Source organism: Neolamprologus multifasciatus, chromosome 22 (assembly GCF_963576455.1).
Source record: "Neolamprologus multifasciatus chromosome 22, fNeoMul1.2, whole genome shotgun sequence".
NCBI lineage: Eukaryota > Metazoa > Chordata > Actinopteri > Cichliformes > Cichlidae > Neolamprologus > Neolamprologus multifasciatus.
The window spans coordinates 24377906-24398663 of NC_140459.1; the positions used below are offsets into that span (position 1 = coordinate 24377906).

At 41.0% G+C, this 20758-nt stretch overlaps 1 protein-coding gene across 4 annotated transcripts in view; it reads right to left on the bottom strand.

Moving 5' to 3' along the window:
* The window catches only part of fhod3a (formin homology 2 domain containing 3a), a 65795-nt gene extending 52845 nt beyond the window's left edge, over positions 1–12950 (bottom strand). For 2 of the 4 annotated variants that reach the window (XM_085147717.1, XM_085147716.1), the window contains exons 1-3: positions 12463–12950; positions 5745–5854; positions 178–245 (exon numbers count right to left, since the gene is read on the bottom strand). In XM_085147717.1, the coding sequence (XP_085003843.1) occupies positions 178–245; positions 5745–5854; positions 12463–12627 (343 nt within the window). In that variant the 5' untranslated portion in view covers positions 12628–12950. The remainder of the gene's footprint in view (positions 1–177; positions 246–5744; positions 5855–12462) is intronic. The other 2 variants (XM_085147718.1, XM_085147720.1) reach the window with 2 other exon arrangements.
* Positions 12951–20758: the final 7808 nt, after the last annotated feature.

Here is a 20758-nt window from a genome sequence, read left to right on the forward strand (position 1 = left end):
GTCAATCCAGCTTCCAAGTGGGCGGTTTCGGGTTTGAAGCGTACCACTTGGAAAACCCTGGGACGGGCATTTAAAGGGGGGTTGCAATGTGCTCTTAGGCTCGCTGGTGCATCTGACGGCATGTGCATGTGTGTTTCCAGGGAGAAATGTGTTACAAACATGTGGCACAGTACTCACCAATGCAGGCGTGGACGCGGACTGTCAGCTGGGTCCGTAAAATAACGCTGTGCTTCTTCCCTCTGGACCTGAGAGACATTGGAGGGAGGAAACAAGAGAATTAAATTTGAGTCAAAACTAAGTTGTCTAAGTTTTGTCTCTTCCTTGATAGCCAAAAACAGCTGACATGATGAGACTGATGCACACAAACGTGGGCGTGCATTACATTTATACCCCCATATTGATACACATCTGATTCTTTTCAGACAGCAGAAGTGCAGCAGACATAACAGGCATTTTCACAAGTGCGCACCTCCGCGTGGCATCGTTCCCATGAGCAAACACTCATGGGAACCCCATTTTCAGTGGGAAGGCACACAAATGTCAAGATAGCGTAACATAATATTGTACTTTATCTGTTATACCCTTACCTCCTAATCGCTAGGAACTAATCAGCGACTTCAATCACTAACAAACTGATACCATCCAGCCCACGCAGGGAAAGCTCTGATAGCATTTACCGCTGGAATTATGCATAACATGCTCTTAGGAAAAAACAGTCAAACAAGAGAGCACCTGGCCTCTAATCCTTCTATTACAATGTTATCAGATTTGCTAGGAAATAGAGCAAAATGTTAACACAATCTTTGAGATGCGAACAAACACAAATTCATTTTTCTTTCTTTTCTGGTAGTCTGTTGTGTGAGAATGGCAGTCAAAGCAACTGAACTGTGGGAGGAAAGTTAGGCTAGCATGAAACACATAGTGGTGTGGGGTGTTTGTGGGCACACAGTTTAACTATATACTGACTTGTCAGTCACAAGTTAGGCCCACTCTAAAGTATTTCCATCATTAATTTTGTTGATTGAGCTTTAACATCAAGTTGCCATAGACGAGACTTAAATCAACGGTCGAGATGGTGAAGGCAGTTTCCTGAGGTTCTCTGTCAGAAGCTTCCACTTTCTGGACTTCCAGTTTCATTGGGGCATTGAGATAGTCCAGAATAAATAAGGCTCCTTTTTTGGGTCATTAATGGTCTTCTGGGGAAAAAATGTGGCAATAAAAAATCACCATGGAGTTGAAAGAAATGGAGTGACTGCAAAATATTGACTGAAAAGGTGTAGCCTGAAGCTTTAGCTTACTACATCCACCCTTTTTACATTGAAAAATCTAGCTGGCAACACTTTTATAACTAGATTTTACCAAACAAAGACCAAATCACCAAAGAGAAACTAATGCTTCATAAACAATCAGTCCTTAATTTTATACCTAGTTAGCTTTATACCTAGTTAACATATTCGTTTCATTTTATGCAGTTGAAACAATAGATACAGTTCCAATTTTAGTTTTTTACATTTTTTTTTACAGATTTCAATTGAAATAAAACACCTTTGGATAAGTATTTGGGACATCACAGTACCGTGGGCCGCTTTGGGGCTGCTGCCAATTTTATTTTACACACAGGCAGCAAAAGCAGAAACTTCAAGCTTCTTGACCACAGTCACCTTCAGACACCACAACCAGCTGCGTCTTGTACGCACAGGTAAATAAGTGAATAAGCTACACTTGTAACGTCTGAGGTCTTTTTGCAACCACACACAATACACAAATTAGACATAAACAGCTTCAGGATCTGGAAAACGCAAAGCAACGCAAAGTGTGTTGAACCTGCCTTCTTCTTCATGGCCACCAGTGGGCAATACTCATGGTAGGACTTTCTTATTTCCCAATGAGTTCATGGGCTCAGTCACTCATTTCAAGTCATACTGACAAAAAAGAGAAGTCTTTTATGTAAATCTCGGCCATAATACGTTTCAGAAATATCATCCAGGTTGCAGTCATTGGCTAATGATTTGTGATTAATGAGACGTTAGCCAATGAGCTAATGATTCAAAACAGCAAGATGACAAGATCTAAAACATTCATCTTGAGACTTCACAGACCAACATTTGATGTCATGGCAACCATGTCCACTTTTTATACCGCCTTTCTTTGCAACCAGGGAACTCGCCCCCTGTTGGATGTTAGAAAAATGTAGATTTAAGGCACTTCTATATTGCCTTCACAGACTCATGGAAGCTACAGTTAGAACAGAAGCAAAAGTTATGGACCTAACTGTACATCCTTCTTTTATACACAGTGGATGCCTGTGATTGACATAAGTATGATATGTTGAAGTCAGGCGTAAAGGGTTCAAAGGGAGATTCCTTTGCATCACAAGCTACAGCCATCTACAGTGACTTCCAGTGGAAGCAGAGCAATTATTGTCACCCGAGGGCTTTGTTTACTGTAAGCTGTGGTAAGCACTGTCCTGCCACAGCTGCAATCACAACACCATCTTTGATGCGTGGAAGCATAAATTCAGCTAACACCAATGTGCTCTTTAGAAACCTGCAGATATTTTTAGTGATAGAGAAGTTTCAGTTTTCTGGATCAGTTATTTAGCAAAAACTACAGGAAAAAAAACCTTTTCTCATTATTCTATAAAAGATATTGTATATGTGTGACCAGCAGACTTTATGGTTATTTATAAATTAAAACTGTTATTGTGGGATTATAGAGGTTGTGGCTGATAACTATGTTAAATGGATCCATCTAGTCAATCCTGATATCCACTGCTTAAAGTTTTTATTTCCCAGATGCTGTTAAAGGGAACCATTGTGTTATCATTATGCTTACAGCTCTTGAATTCTACTGCAGGAGTTTTCTGTGATTCATATTTGCACTTTTTTATCCTATGCTGGGCCTTAATGCAAGTAAGGTTCAACGTCGGATCAAATGCAACTTAGCCAAGTTTCTTCTGATTGGCTGACCCTCACAAACAGAAGGTTTGAACAAGAAGTGGGCAGGGCTTCTCGCCTAAGATGACCATATTAGGGGTATCAACCCTCATTGACATCATACAGCTGTCTGAAGCTTGAGCTTTTTGCTCACAGATATCATTTGCATGTACTGACCTCATTATTTGAAACTCTGTGCATTCAGCAATGTAACAGTATAACAGTATACTGTAACAGTATACTATGTCATACTTAGTATGACAGAAAAATACGTTAACGCATTACAGAGCCTATTAAAGCACATGTTAAAGGTACGCTCTGACATTGGTTGGGATTAATTTAGTCTTTTATAACACTGTATAGACAGCTTTCATTGTGCAGAATGAATTTAGAAAGAATTCATCCTCACCCTTTGTGACATTTCGCCAAGACGAGGTCAAACCCAAACCAAAAACGCATGATTCATTTCTTACTGTCAGCTCATTATGACCTCGGTTAAAGCCACAGTTTGATAGAATGACTGACAGAACTGTCCAATCCAACCAGTTCCAACACAAACGAGCCTTTCTTCGCCTATCTGTCATCTGTCATATGGCTTGCCGAGCGCACAAGAAATATACACACATTTGAAAACAAATAGATAGATATGCACATGGAAACAACCACTTATAATAAACACAGAGACTAACAAGGCTCTGGGGTCTGCCATCACTTATCAGCCAGCCGCCCCCAGTCCTAAACAGACTGACATACCTACACAAACGTACATTGTCACACACATGTGCTGCTGCTTAACAGCTGCCTTCTCCGTGTGGCGGTCAGAGCTCTTTGTGTATAAACGGCTTTGAGCCAATGTTTGCCCGTTTGTGTTACAGCTAATTAGCTAAAGTTACAAAGACTGATCAGCTAAGCAACTGTTTATACTCGTTTTTTTAGATGAGTCTCGGGCAATCAGATCACAAATGAACAGCGCTAAAGGCAAGTATAAAGACGAGACCACCAAGACACATTGCGATTGTTCAAACCACTTCCCGAGGTGGTCTGGGGAGCCTTTGACCACATATCCTGTGTAGCGCAAATGCTAAAGTGTCCTGATCAATCCCCAACTCTGGCATAACAGGAAATTTATTCGTGGTGGTCCTGTTTGGTCTGGTTCTGCACCATCTTGGGTGCCACAAATGACTTTGTCCTAACAAAATAACCAGGAGGAAGAGCTAGGACAAATGTATCAGTTCTTGAAATACTTTGTTTTCTTTGCTAGCCCTTTCTTAAACCAATTTAGAGCTTATCTGGCAACAGATTGACGTAATAACTCCCACATAATCACTTCTGTTAGTGAGAGAGTAGGGAGATCTGACCACAACAGACACTTGAAAGCCCCCAACGGTTACCAGTGAGCCAGCGAATGTGGAGTAATCATGCTACAATAATGGTATAGCATTGACAGCATTCCTAACTTTAATTTGTTCTATTACCTAATTTCAGGATTTTCCAATTTAACTAGCTCTATTAATTGATATTAACAAAATATAGTCACTGTTTACATTTTTTTGAGTTACTTTTGCCTTCATATCAACTCAAAGCAGTTTGGCCGTTCTACTCTGACCTCTCGCATCAAAAAAACATCTTCACACAGAGAACTGCCGCTCACGGGATATTTTCTCTTTTTCAGACCATTCTCTGTGAACCCGAGTGACGGCTCTGTGGGAAAGTCAGCAGTTTCTGGCAAAGACAAAGTCACTTAAATCTTCTTCATCCCCATTCTAAAGCTCAGTTTTCATTTCAGCGGGTCACGTTGACCATCTCTACTTCTCTAAATGGGCGAATAAGAAGTTGAACAGCTGTACCTAACATAGTGGCCAGTGAGTGTAGCTGGAAGCCACAAAGACAGGATTGCATAATAATGTTGGACTCAAATTCAGGTTTTGGTTGTAACTTGAATCCTATACAAATATATCCGATGTTGAACCTTAGTTGCTGGTGCTAATATGCTAGCCTCAGGCCCTGAGGTTTTCTCACAGTTTTTAATTGCAGACACTGGCCACCTATCAGAGAAGAAAACTGTTTCCATTTGCAATATAAAAATTAGCACACTTACATGACCTAAAACAATACCATTCAGAGGAATAGGCGGAGAGATGCTAGAGTGCCAGGAAAATTACATGTTATGGGATTTACAACAGATCCAGGGTAGGTTTGCTGTAGCCTAAGTGACACGCTAACACAGTTTAAGGAATAAAAAGAAAACCAGGGACTGAAGTAACATTCATTATAATGGAAATCATATGCTTGTCAACACTCATGAGCCACATAAGAGTTTATGAGTTTTGAACAATAGCCAAAGCACATAATCTAAGGTGATTAACATATTAAATATTCAATTTTCTGGGTGTAATCCTAATCCTGATTTACTGAGATGTCCAGCCAGGAGGTTTGATAGAGGTTTCAAAGCCCTTTTACAAAGTCATCACACCGTCGTCTCTAAATTCAAGCTGTAAACTGTGAAATACTGTCACAAAGAAGACGAGAATATTTATCATACAATGGGAGAATAGCTGTTGCTGTGGAAGGGAGGGCACACGTGTCCTGCTTTCCAGAGTGCTTCATACTTTCCATGAACTTACGCTTCCAAGAAATCCATATCCAACAGCTTGTGATTCTCCCCATTTTATAAGAATGAAGAAACTCAGAAAATATGTGTACGTGTATGAGGGGGGAGAGGGCGCGGGGGTCTCGCTGCTTTAGATATTTTCGAGTGGTGAAGAGAGAGAGACTGTTTGGTATAAAGGGTACATGAGTCACTCTCACCCTGTGTCGTCCTGCTGAAAGCCCTCCAGCTCGTCCCTTTGCTCAGCCAGCGAGGACTCCAGATCCAGATAGGTTCCATTGTGGGACAGCTGAAGTGCACAGTCATCAAGCTACGGGATGGCAGAAACAAAATATACAAAGTTAAAGTAATAAAGGAAATACAACAAACGTGTCACTCTGCACACAGGGATGACCCATTGGGCTCCCTTTGTCTAGCGTCCCTTTACTATGTATATCCATGATTCACACCCCCTTTAAAAAAATAAAACAAGAAAGAACAACACTTTGAGCCTGTAAAATAAAGCCAGTTTATGGGGTAGGGGTTTGAACACAAGTGCACACAGTGGTCTGTGAAGGGGTGAGAAGCATTTGCAGGGTGCCTCTGCTTTCTGCATTAAAAAGCTGTTAAGGGAGTTAACTCGTAATAAAGGCCGCAGAACATGAAACCAAAACCAGAGTGGAACACAGCGACGGAACGGCACATTTTATTGCATTAAATACTAGCTGTGAAAAATATAACTCTCAGCTCGGCTCTATATGTTTGTTGAGCGAGCACAGCCTTGCACATGTCCTAGTATTCGCGCTGGCAATTGATGACTTTCTGAGTTTTGTCACTTCTCATCCACCTCGCCTTCATGCATTTGCATGATCTAAGGTAACACTGCAGAGCGGCCTTTGTCAGAACTGACCCCCTGTGCTGTGTAAGAAGAAACCCAGAGTTTGCGACCAGGTGCACAGTAATATATCAACCCGCCACTGGCACCAATGTTTATGAGTACGGTCACGGGTCGATAGCAGGTGGGAGCATCCGTCCCAGAGACAACTCTTAAAAAGCAACTTACGTCATTAGCTCGCAACAATCGGCTCTGAGTTTTTGCAACTGCTTCCTGAAGCTGCTGAAGTACGAATAAGTGAATGAGATCAGAGTCGCGCATTGGTATGTAGCAGCTCTGTGGCATCAGTGGGTTTAACTTAGATTGGCCTCTGGTGTGCTGCCAAATCCACACCCACCCACCCGGACAATCCATTCAGGCTGTGTGACGACACTTTCTGACCACAGATCACAAGACCTGCTGCTGCTTTCTGTCCATTCCTCCCTTTCAGTCCTAAACAGAGAGACGGACTGTCGCATGGACTCACAGCATAAATATAACCTTGCTATATTTACTCTCCTCTGAGGCAGCATGCACACTGGAGCTCAAGAGTGGGTGTGTCTATGGGGGCAGGCAGCACTGCCTGAGCTGAAGTATTGGAAAGGGGAACCTAAGAAGCAGCAGGTTAGCATTATTTAGGTAATCCCAGAAACATAACAGTTGATAAGGACACAATGAATCATCTGTGTCAAACCTTCTAAGGCTGAAGGATGACACCAGTGTGGAAGTGCCAAACGCTGCAGTTCCTCTAATGGCCATTCAAGGCTGCTTCCCAAAGCAAGTACACTCATGTGATAAAATATTTATAATAGTATTCTACGGATAGTTTCCCCCTTCATGACAATTCTGCATATTTTTTGTTTTTTTTCCTCATCTATCTGGATATTTGAGTTAGGGGCGTGGCCACATTGAGTGTGCCAAGTGTGCCAGAGCCTGCCTGGCCTCATCCAGCACTCCAAGGCACTGGGTTGGAGTTCTTCACTGCGTGCAGGCTGTTGGTCCCTCTTGGAGGATTTTCAAACAGAATACGTAACTTATATTAAGACTTATTGTGCAATTTACAAAGAAACAGTTTGCCCACTCTACCCTCTCATCCACCCTTTCATCCGGTGGTGGAAAACAGTGCTAATGCAATCCAAAACCAGGGACTGATATCATGGTGGCTATGTCCCTGTTTTATACTGTCCATGACGGAAGCACATAGTGTTTTTTCAAAGTTTAAAAAAAAGTTAACTCTAGCACAGGCACCATGCTAACAATAGGTTGGCATGGTAACGTGCTACTTAGCAAACAATGCATTACTTTGACAGAGTTTAACCACTGTGTGGAAATTTTAAATACCAATGCTGGTGTTGGTATTGGGTCGATACTTTGCTTCTATCCTTCTATTCTAGCCCACTGAACTGTGTTCAAAAAATGTAAAGGTAATTTTTTTGGAAATGAAAAAAAATATAAATAAACTTTTAGACAGGTACATTTAGATTCCAGGTATGAAAAAAATTCAAAATACACAACTAGCTGAAAGGTATGTTTTTTTCTAGTGAATAATTATTATGAACAGTAAAAAATCATAGTGATTTAGTGTGCTCCCCTAAATATACTCCCTGTATAGGTTAAAAGTATCAATGTTGGTATTTATTTATTCACTTGGTTTTGGATTGATACCAACATTTGCAGTATTGCACAGGAAAGATGGTGAAAAATCAGAATATCATCCAAAAATGGGTGTCATGTTTGCATGCCCTATGTTATTTCCAGCCATCCTGAGGCTGTTAAGACATTTCACTGAAAAGCACAGATGTCGTCCTCACAGTGGAAAAAGTCAGGTGATCAGAAACCTCACAGGGATTCATTGTCTTTGAAGCAAACACACCAGACCACACTGCGATCCCTCAAAACCTGTGAGGCTGCCACCGTGGCTCAAAATGTTAACCAGCTGAAAAGGAAATGCAAATACTTTAAAGGTATTCTCTGCGCTCCATAAATAGTTTCCCCAGCTGTTAAAGTCAAGCGCGATGCTACTGTCCTTCACACTTTTCATGCACGTGAGATTTGGTAAATCTCAAACCGAAACAGAGGGGGTGGAGACAGTGGGCAGGTGAGGGTGGGGTTAATCACCCTTTGTCCCAGTGGCCTGGTTTTTCATGGAGGGACTAAATCAAAACAACAAAACATTTCTTGTGTCTAATCTGCTGCCATTATTCAGCATTTATTTCCTTTTCAGCAACATCCCAGGCACGCTGTCTGACCCACGCTGCCCTCCTTTACCTCCACACAAGCACACTAACACTGCTTCAGCAGCGAGGAGTGTCCAATGGTTGTCCAAATGATGTCTCTCTTTTCTAAAACATGTAGTAATAACACAACACATCACGCTGCATGAGGCCGAGAGCAGCGGTGGCTCCAAACAGGAACCGCAGGCCCTTCACAAGTCAAGTCTCTGGGGACTTGCTAGAGCAACACTTATTGGCTTGTATATACTTCGCGCTCGTTTTAATCAAATTCTCCCTCAAGAGCAAAGCAGGAGAAAATACGGGAGAGTAGAGGGATTGGGGGGGAGGAGGTGTAATTACTTCCATGTTAAAACAACACCGGGTCTGGTGGTGGTGATCGCATTTAATGACACTCTTACATAACTTACAAGACAACTTTCTTTTAAAAAAAACTTTTTTCTTGCATCAAAATCAGAGCCTCAGAGGCTCTGTGAAGAGCGAGGGGGAGGGAGTGTTCAGCGTTGGCCATTAAACCTCCAATGCTACTTTACTGAGAACCTTTTGGTAGTGGAATAAAATTCGAGCTGGGAAGTCTGAGCTTTGTTTGTGGCAGAAGCTGTAGCTGTTTGACTGATAGCGACCTGAATATCTGATACGTTATTTTTAAATTTTTTTGTCTCATTCCCTAAATTAAGTGAATGTCTACAATCTAGCCTTTGGGCTGCCTTTATTATCCACTTTAAGTTGACTTCCTTTAAAGCAGGAAGAAGTCAGTGATGATCTCTGCTGCCAGAATCCAAACTTCTGTTTAACAGCTGGGACAAAGTGACACATCCCCGTGCACAGCAAACCAGCAATACACTAATTTAGCTTTGGCAAGTGGTTCTAACCTTATGTGTCTGTGTTTGTGTGTTTGAGAGTACGAACTGCTGCACGGCCATAGAGGTAGAGGAAGAGATGGAGGAAGAGGTCAGGAAAACCGCGGCACCCAAAGTGAGGAGAACAAAGTGTCGCAGGGATCCAGGCCCCGGCCGCAGGAATTCTGGGACAAGTGACCTATACTTTACATGCAGCCCAGCCAGCCGTGCACAGAGCTCTACCATCATCACGGCATAATAACACAGCAGGCTTTTTTTTCTTCCCCTTAGAGGAGAGCACAGGAGGTTAAAACAAAAATCAGGGAAAGGCTGTTTAAACAAAGACTAACTGAGAAAGCAAAGAGAACTGTCAAAAACAACTGAGCGCTTTTGACATTTTCCAATTATATAATAACACTCGAGCATTATAAGCACCAAGTTTTAGATCTGGACGGTCTGACGGGCAAATTTGCAACCACTCAAATTCATCCCTATAATCTAAGTGCAATATCCATTTGCCATTGCGCACAGCCTTCCTGGTGATGCGAGCGAAATTGCAAACACAAATGCAGGCTGTGCCATCTGTCCGACTATAGGTTGTAATCATAAGCTTTGCTGTGCCGTGGGCCATTTTTCATTTGTTTTGCGGTTTTTAAAGATGGGGGCAGCTAAAGATCGTCTGGTTCGGAAAACCGCTTCTGCTGCTTTGCTCTCAGGTCTGTGTGCCAGCAGTTAAAACTCCCCATTTTTTCCAGACTGTGCCAGTTTTTGTTTTTTTTGTTTTCAACTCTGTTTAATCTACACTTTCAGCTTTAACTGTGTAGCAGCCACATAAATCATAAAAAACAAGGTCACATCTGCTGCACTTGTACAGCCACTGTGGGTGTGTTTGTGCGTCTGAGTCAACCTTGTCTGTAAGGAATGCGTTGCTTTTTCCTTTGTTTTTTGGTTGGGGGGGGTTGCTTAAACACTGAAATTGACTGAAAATGGTATCTGTTCTTCTCCGTCACACCCACCGTGTCCCATCGCATGTAGGTGAATGAGGTACCTCGGGATAAATCTGGCTGAACTAATGCCTCTGTGCAGCCACCTGTCACTGCCGCATGCAAAGCAGAGAGCAAAAAATACAGTGGGAAGCTTTATTCAGTGTATTTGGGACTTCAGGGAGGTGGGGTGTCCGTTTGTGCGTAGACTTCTCAGCAGAGAAGTTCCGTTTTAGAGATTTCCTCAAGCTGGTGGAGATCCAAAGCCTTCCTCTGTGGCACTTTAGTGTCAGAGTGCCCACATTTACGAGTCATCAGGGGCGTTTAGAGAAGTTGGTGTGAGGCGGGATGCCATAATAGGACCTGTGATGGAATGTAATTTACTAAGGTACTTTGCTGAAGCACACTTTTTCTCAGGTTTTGCAGTTGAAACTGAAGACCCCACCAGTGAGAAGCAGGTGTAACTACTTCAATTCAGCCTTGAAGTGTTTGATGTTGTAAAGTAAAGACCCTACAATGATAAAGTGAAAACCACGACAATTAAATTACCCCCTATTAGCAAGGCTTTGAGCAACAGTGGAAAGGAAAAACTCCCTTTTAACAGGAAGAAACCAATGGCAGAGCCAGGCTCAGGGAGGGGTGTGACCGGTTGGAGGTGATGGAAGGAAAACAGGACAAAACACGCTGTGGAAGCGAGTCAGAGTGATAACAACTAATGATTTTATGCAAATGGTGTATAAACACAAAGTGAATGAAAAAAGGGGTGTGACTAAGAAACAGAGTGCATCATGGGAAGATCTGAGCAGCTTATATCTATGGCAGCGTAACTAAGGGAGGATTCAGGGTCATCTGATCCAGCCCTATCTATATGCTTTATCAAAAAGGAAGTTTTAAGCCTAATCTTAAAAGTAGAGACAACGTCTGTCTCCTGAATCCAAACTGGGAGCTGGTTACACTGAAGAGGGGGCCTGAAAGCTGAAGGCTCTCCCTCCCATTCTACTTTTATTTTCTAGGAATCACAAGTGAGCCCGCAGTCTGAAAAAACAGAACTTAAAAAAGCATATTCACTGAAAATTGCAAATGAGCTAAAGGTGCTGCTCAGTATACACAGGAAAAAGAGAAGCGTAAAGACTAAATGTACCCAGAGAGGTTGACTGGGACGTGAGACACAGGTGGTGAGGGCAGACATGATGGAAATGAGGGAAAGAAACAAAGACCAGAAATTTAAAAAACAAACAAACGCAGAAAACAAACTTTCAAAGTATAACAGAAAATAACTGATAGTTTCTAAACAAAAAGGACCACGACAGTTTTAATGTACTTGTATCTACTCAGCAGTATATTATTGATCAGTAAATAATGGGACAGACACTTACATGTAATCAGTGAATCATTATGATGTCATAATGTGATATATATGATTCTGAAAAGGGCTATTCTGCATAAGTTAACTTTGGATGTAATTTAACTATTAAGCATAATTGTGATTCCAAATGACTAAATTGTGCCAAATTTTCTCCTTTTTAAAAAAACACTGTATTCATTTGTAATCAAACACAATGTTTTCCCCTCCTCTTGTTTTTGGTACCCTATGCCACCCCAATTTTTAAAATTCCGGAAACGCCCCTGTTAATCAATGTGAACCAAGTGAAGTCCCCTGCTTCAGGAAGCTCCGCGCTTCAAGGCGAACACTTTATTTCAAACCCAGCGAGTTGTGCTTCCATGTGTTCTTTAAATAGCCTCTGGTGGATGGTGGCTCTGGAAGTTTACTTACAGGAGGCTTGAGCATAAAACCAGCATGCGTAAACTGAATGGAGTACACATGGTCACCTATAAGTGTGTTTGAGTCAAAACATTAAAATAAATAAATAAATAGATAGATAGATAAATAAATAAATAAATAAATAAATAAATAAATAGCTCCTCAGTGACATCGTCAGTTGTCCCTAAGTCCAAAGTCATCCCCTAGCTTTGTGTGCAGCATGACTTGTTTACTACCCTGTTAATCCTACCTTGTGCGGAGCTTTGAGGAGCCGGTGGACTCCTGCAAGCTGGTTGATGAGGGGGATATCCTCTCTGAAGGAGTACAGGGGGGGTCTGGTCGGCTCTGGAAAGTTGGTGCTGTTGAAAGGATCGGTATCATCTAAAAACTGAACCCTGCAGACAAACGTGGCCATGGTGCATCCATGCAAGTGGCTCCTCTGTGAGGGCAGCCCGGCTTAATGAGAAGCGGAGCAGCTTTCTCTCCTGGTAACGACAACAAACCGCGGTCTCCAAGCAGCGCAGCAGCCTGTCCTCCCGCAGGACGGAGTGGATGGCACAGAGCGGTCCTCGCTTTGGTTCTGCTCCCTGAGCCTCCTCCTGCTGCCGCTGTGTTATTCTCGGAGAGGCAGGTGTCTGCAGGCGGACTTCAGCTCGGTGCCGGAGAGTGAAGGATCAGCGCAGCTTGGGACAGCCGGTCTGCTGTCTGTCTGAGTCCCAGTAAATCCACCCCCACCCCTCCGGTGTCTATTTTCCCCTCAGCCTCATCTCCCCCTCCTCCCCCTCCTCAGATCACTGTCTCCGACTTAGCTGTGGCTTTCTATCTGAAGAGGAACGACACTAATCCTGTGGTACGTTTATGTAGACCAGTGCAGATATAGAAATATTAATGCATGACCCAGAAGACCTTAGAAACATTACAGAAGAAGCAAACCACCGGCTGAATACAGAGAAGTACATATATAAATACATACAAGAAGGAATGTAATTTCCTCCTTAATGAGAGTTTACTTTACTTTATTTCAATACTGTGACACCTTTATTGAATAATGTATCAAATGAAACTACACAGGAGTCTACAGTGAAAAGTGTGTTTGATGGAGTTTGAGGTTAGAAAACAATTCAGGTCAATTGTGACCTCTTTTGGCCAAACGCAGAATTGCAAGTGAAGACGACTTGACACCTGCAATAGACAAACAACTACCGCAGCTCTACTTTCTTCTCCTCAGGTTGGCGACCGTTGCCTACCGATTACAGCACCTCATGGCCGTAAACTGGAGAAATGATTTTAAATGGATGAATATAATCCAGACTAGTCTCATTTTAATTTGTTTATTTAATATATTAACAATTTGACATTGGAGCTGCATTATTAACCCCTATGTGGACTTACAACTACAAGGTTATTCAATTCATTTAAATGGTAATCAGCCTCTTGAGAAATACTTCAGTTTAGATGAGGTGCGTGGAGGGGTCAGTGGTTATCGGCTGCTGGTAATTTTAAGTGGGGTCATGAAATAAGAGACAAATTATAAATCACAGCTCCACATCGTTTTGTATGCGTGTGGACAAGGCCTCAAACCTGAAACACCCATGCACATTTACAGATATGTTTTGTGGGTTTTTTTATGATAGGCTAATGGCAGAGAAGGCCATCTGCTATTTACACCAGGCCACAAGGGTCGGGGTCCTGCAGATTTTAGATATCACCCTGGGTCAACACACCTGGCTCAAATGATGATTTCATTACCAGGCCTCTGGAGAACTTCAAGGCATATCGAGGAGGTAATTTAGCCATTTGAATCAGCTGTGTTGGATCAAGGTTACATCTAAAGCCTGCAGGACACCAGCCCTTGAGGCCTGGAGTTCCCCTTGATTTACAGGGTTTCCCGTTTTTATCCCCGGCTGTTTTTATTCACATCTCTAACTATAGGCAGGACAGTGGAGGCCTCTTGCATAGATGATCAGGTAAGTGCGTCAGGCTACAGTCACACTAAGCAAAACGGTGGTTTGAGACCACATAGTGCAACCAAAATTATTGCCACTATGTGCACCTCACAATGAAAACTAGTTGCCCTGAGGTTGAGGGTGCTGTAAGCTCAGCTTCTGGGTGGCCTTTTGAGCAATTGTTCTTAGACAGCAAAAAAATTCAGTGCAGTCAGTCACCGACCAGAGGTTTTCCTCAACGTCAACCTGTTTTTCCTCTGATCTGACTGGAACCTTAAAGTGGACCTCTTAATGTTTTCCTTATTCTCTACCATTTATCTGCCATCGCTCATATTAAACAATAAGTTCCAAACACTGAGAAGTGAGCCATGAGAGCCAAAAGCTGAGGGCGCACACTGCTCTGTCGCAAAAAGGCCCTTTATAAATGGAAATATAAACAATTAACTCATGCAGTCACAGATGAACTTAACAGATAGAGTTGTATATAACAGATTTGAGCATAAGTTTGCTACCACAGTGAGTAGGTGACATATCACCAGTGTCTTAGTCTGTTTACAGTTTTTCTCAGTTGCTTTGGTGCATTTCTCACAACAGAATTAAACTTTGCACCACTACTAAGGCTCTTCTCAAAACAATTAGTGCAAACTGCAAAACATGGTGGATAACTTGCAAAAGTGAGTCACTTCATCAAAAAGAAAAGTCAGTTGTTCAAAATAAGTAGTCAATGCTTCAAAAGCAAGTCCCTTAATCAAAACAGATAATATATTCATCAAAAGCAAGTACTTATATCAAACAAAGTGTCAGGGCTGTCACAATTACAAGTCATAACACCAGCACCTTTGGTCACAAAATCAAATGGTTTGAACATGTTCTCATTGTGACGGATTTGTTTGTAGGTGCTTCCCAATGACATGTCAAGTCTGGACAGCATGCATGGCATGTTGAAAACCATAAATTGTAAAGGAAAATCAAGACACTTCATATGCACTCTTGATAATATTCAATTGAAACTGTTCACAGCATTGTGCAACTGGGGAAATACAGTAAATCAAACATTTTACAGCAAACATAAACTCACTTAGACAGTAAACCTTACTGCAGTAGTTATGAAACAAAAAACAAACAAACTGAAAAACAGACACTGCTGCATATCAATCATTGTTATCTAGACGCTCCCGTCTGTCTGCCCACATATTTGCATCAACATCACAGCGAATGTCAGCGCTATCGATGCATCGGGGAAAGTATCTTCTGGAGTGTCGAATCCACCCTCTGCAGGACTCTGCTGTGATGTCATCACAAGCTGCATCCATAGCTGCTAGCAGGGTCATTTGGGTATGTGGATGCCTGTCATATACCTTCCACCTCCAGGAAGAGAAAAACTCCTCAATTGGATTTAGGAATGGAGTGTAAGGAGGAAGAAACTCCATAAGCATCCTGTCGTGTGCTGCAAACCACTGCCTGACTACAGCAGAGTGATGGAAGCTAACATTATCCCAAACCACTACATACATTGTCCGATTGGTTCACCAAGGTTCACCTGAGAAAAGTAATTTATGGAGATTTTCATGGAACCTCCTTAAAAATAGGGTTTTCAAAATGGGTGTACAAATTGTTTGACAAGATGTTCAACAATTGTGAGTGCACTGACACAAGCAATGAAATGAAGACTATTAGTTGTAAGGACAATGACTATTCAGCCGGTACAAGTATAAATAATTGTGACATTCATGATAAAAGCAAGGAGATAGTGATGAATAGCAAGTCAAAAGTGACCATTCGTTAGATATTTGTACTTACTCAACTGCTTCATGTCCAAAGGCATTTGCCATTGGACGAAATGAACATGAAACCGCCACAAGGTTGTGCCAAAACGACTACATGTTGTGGAGGTTGAACTAACTATTGTGCAAAGTTTAATTCTGTTGTGAGAAATGCACCAAAGCAACTGAGAAAAACTGTAACACACCTGTCACCTGTGTACACCGCAAGCACTGTTGTGCAGTGGGCAAAATACCTCTTTATTACCACCAGAGGGCAGAAGGCCAGTCTCTTTATTTATTTTTTTTGTTTTAACTGCGAATGAAACAGTGAAAAAGTAGAAGGACATTCAGGAACCACTTCCATGCTGGGATATACAGTACTTTCCAGAGTCTAAAGTACCACAAAGGAGAGATAAAGGAAAATAAACATCAAGAACAATTATGCAAAACACACGTTTGCGTTATAGCAGCGACCCCAAGTGGTCTAATGAAGCTGTGCTGCTTGTGCTTCCTCAAAACAGGGTCCCAAGTCCATGTTCAAGGTTGGTGATAGATTGATAGATTCTAACTGCTCTACTGTGTGATGCAACAGACAACCACCAATCACAGCAAAGCACTGAGTCTATGTACGGGGCCATATACCGAGCGGTGACCTCCTGTTTGTCGCTGAACTGGTTTGACAGACACATTTCTACAAAACAAAAGAATAAATTACAATTTGAAAAGTCAAATCCAACCAAGAAAAATCCAAATATGACAATCTGATTTAAAGTTTACATGCAGAAACACTCATCTAGTTGCCACGCACCGATGGCACCATGGTGCTCGAAGGCCAGACTGTGCTCCACCTCTTCAACAAATAAACACATGATACTCAAAGGCAACTTCCTCAGCAGAGATAAGACTCCACGCAGCATACATCTTATGTTGATTACTGGTTGTAAATAAAGCGTAAAGGGCAAAAAGAGTTTCCCACACGCATCGAAAATCACAATTTTACGCCTGTTATCTTATCTGTATTCTTGGTACATCAGGATTAGGAAACATTACCTTGTCTAAATGTGAGCTTGATCACCTCCCAACCACGCCTTTACACCGTGCATGAAAGTCATCATGAATAAGATCATTTGCAGCACCTTAGTCATTGGGTGGATGGCATTAGCTGCTGGTTATAATACAATCTTTTTGATGGATTATCAAAATTGTACAACTAAAATAATATATATATATAGAGAGAGAGGGTACTGTATGATAGATAGATAGATAGATAGATAGATAGATAGATAGATAGATAGATAGATAGATAGATAGATAGATAGATAGATAGATAGATAGATAGATAGATAGATATAATAGTTTAGCAAAGCTAATTTGCCTACTTTGAAACAGAGTAGTGATAAAACAAAGCTCTACTTTTAATCTGACCTGCATTTAGTGAAATCAGTCAAAATACAGTCAAAATAAAGTCAAAATACAATACTTTGATAATAACAAAAACATGCACTTTATTAATAGCCTTAGAAATAATAAAGGTTTAAAATTAATGGCCCAATTTCAATTCATTTAGATTAAAATTTGGCTGAAGGTTGGAGCCATTCATGTGCAGTATATAAATAGCTGCCTATGGACCTGCACACAAGTGTCTATACAAGGGGCTGAATTTGTAAGTTTGTTTGCTTACAAAGAAATGAACAGTCTCTAATTTTTATGATAGTTTTATTTTAAAAGAGAGAGACAGAATATCAACCAACACATTACATGAAAGTGATTAAATAATTTGGTCCATTCCTCTTGGCTGCTGCTGGGCAACTCGAAGTTTTGGCTCCTTCCACACATTTCCTGTAGGACGGAGGCCTGAAGACTGGTAAGGCCAGTACATGACCTTAATGTGCTTCTTCTGCAGACACTGCTTTGTTGTTTTTGAGATATTTTTTCAGTCATTGTCATCCCAGAGGACCCTTCTTTGAGCTGGTTGTAGGAAGGCGTTTCTCAACCAAGATTTTACAGTACACGGCCCCATACCTTGGCCCCTCAGTCTTGTCTGTTATGATGGAGAGGTTGAAATGGAAGAAACAGATCCTATGTGCTTCATACATATAATGAGTTGAGATCTATCTGTAATTAATCGATTGATTGTAGAATGTCACAGAATTCTGCTGTGGTGAGCTAGAATTCTGTGACATTCAAATCAATGTGTAACCTCTATGTAATGTGTTTTTTCTGTGTTTTTAGTTATTCTGTCAATCTCAATTAAAATGAAACCACCATAGAAATGAGGAACTCTTCATTGTTTTGCAATGGGGCAAACTTACAGATATAACAGGGGATGAAAGAACTATTCCCCCCACCTCACATCTCTATACAAATACTGTATGTGCATTTCAAACTGTTATACATATGGATGCCACTGTATTGAATCAAAATACATTAAGAGGATGAACAAACAGAAAGGGATGTCATGTACCGAATACAATGTATGTGTATTTATTGTTTCTTTTGTGTGTCTTTTTTTTTTTCAGATCAGAAAACGCAACAAGTGAAATGACCCACGCCAAATTTAAGACAGCTCACTAACTGACCCCTCGCTGTTTTTTTCACCTGGCATAACAAAACTGCTCAGGGTTTGCAGATTCGTGCTGGCTGACAGATTCTCGAGTGACCTTTGAATGCATCGCTTGAGCAGGCATTGCAGAATTTTTAAAGGTCCACTGAATCTAGCCGGGCTGATACTTTCCCTGAAAACGATCACTGCTTTCTGGTAATGCCTGACTCTGTATGGATGTATTTGGTTCTGTGAAGTGTCCCCCTGTGTCAGCATTGTTACATAAACGCACGCTCCATTTGACAGTCTGGGTATGCAACTACTTTTATGACACAATCACTTTGATTCCTACAGGTGAAGTAGACTGAGTGACAAAGCCAGTATGCAGGGATGTTGTAGTTTTCCATATAAAGGACTATGGGTTAAAATTGATTTACTTCCAATCTGCTGCCTGTAGTCACACATATGCAGTTCTCAGTTATTTACCAATAGTGCTAAGCTCTGAAGAACGGAGGTGTTTTATCTGAAATGGTAACCTCTCATCCTGTTCCTTGAAGACGACATGAGTGTGTGCAAACTATGCAAACACACTGATGGCCAATCCAGCAGGACCTGGAATTGCACAGACACCTACAAAGAAGTGGAACATGGGGCCAGTGGCAGAGTGGAGATCTTCTCTATGTGCTTTCATGGCTTCACACCAGCTTCCTCGTGCAGTCCAAAGACATGCGTGTTAGGGTCACTGGTAATTCTACACCAAGAGTTTAAACAAAAATAGACATACTGTAAGGAAATAAAGGTGATTATGATTGTTGACTGATGGTCTGATAGACAGTATTTGCACCATAAACTCCAAATACACTGAATTGGATTTTTCAAAGGAATCATTATCCAGTATAATCTATCACCGTAAATTATCACATGGAAACTGCATGAACCTTGACCAGTGTGCCATAAATAGAGGTGTGTTGCAAGTAATGCAGATTAAATGGTTTCATGATTCAATTTCATGGTCACATGTCTGAACCTCGAGTATTAGTAACAGCCTAGTTATGTAAGAGAGGGAGAAGGTGATTTCAGATTGACATCGAACATTAAAAATGGTATTAATTCCTCCCTGCCTCAAATTACACCGACCAAAACACATCAGCATGAAATAAAATAATAAAAAAAAACAGTAGGAGGGTTTACATCAGTGAAGAACTGATTTTATTTCACTTGTGTATCTTATTGAAAAAGTGCAAGTAACTATGCTAGAATCACTTTTGATGATTTTATCTCAGGTGAACAGGTGTATTTCTGTTTCTGTGAATAAGAAATCTGGTGGGAGAATATAAATCCCGGAGATATAAAAAAAACTGAGCATGCATAATCTAAAATGCTAGAGACACAATAAAAAGCCTGATGCGTCATTATGGGTTTAATATCCTGGCTCAAAGTAATTTGTGTTAAACATTAACTTACAGGTGAATGGAAATCGCTTCAAAAAGCTAAAACATCCATTTGAGAGCAAAGACCCACCGAAGCGTTAATGCACTGTACATAAAAATTTGTGTCTATAGAGTTGATTTTGTTTTGCTGCAGGGACAGTGGTTGTACTTCACACTGTTTGGTGACACGATGCTATCAGCACATGCAAACATCAGTTAGCAGACATGTCATTCAGAGGAGCATGGAGCCAACATAAACTGGTCAAGCTATCACTTTGGTATATTAGCATCAGCTAATTAAGGGCTAAATGTGAATGACTTATTTGTAAATCTAAAAGGTATATACATTTTTATTTACTATTGTAAAAAAAACTATATATAATATAATATATATATATATATATATATATGACATATAATATATATATATATATATATATATATATTTTTTTTTTTTTTTTAAATGCTCATGAAGTCCAAACTTCCCATATGAGCAAGTTTAGCAGCTTTGAGACCGGTGTAATATTGGGCTGTAATTTTGTTTAGCTGATCGGTGCTTGTATACAGTGATTAACGTTTAGTTTGTGTTACTCTCGGACAAAAAGTAAGAGCCAGAAGTTCAATGGGACAGCCACCTTTCCCTATAGAGGCCCAATCATGTCGAAAATGAAGGCTCAAAACCTGATGTGTCATACAGCTTCTGCATATCAGCTGATTGAAATCTCTTTTATCTGAAAAAGATGTTCGACCAAGAAGCGAACTTTCAACCCTGACCCCACTTCACCTGCATTGTCACGCGTGATAATGAAGACACTAAAAGCTCTGATTGGTGCATTTTCTTACTTCGCATGTTTAACAGTTTCTG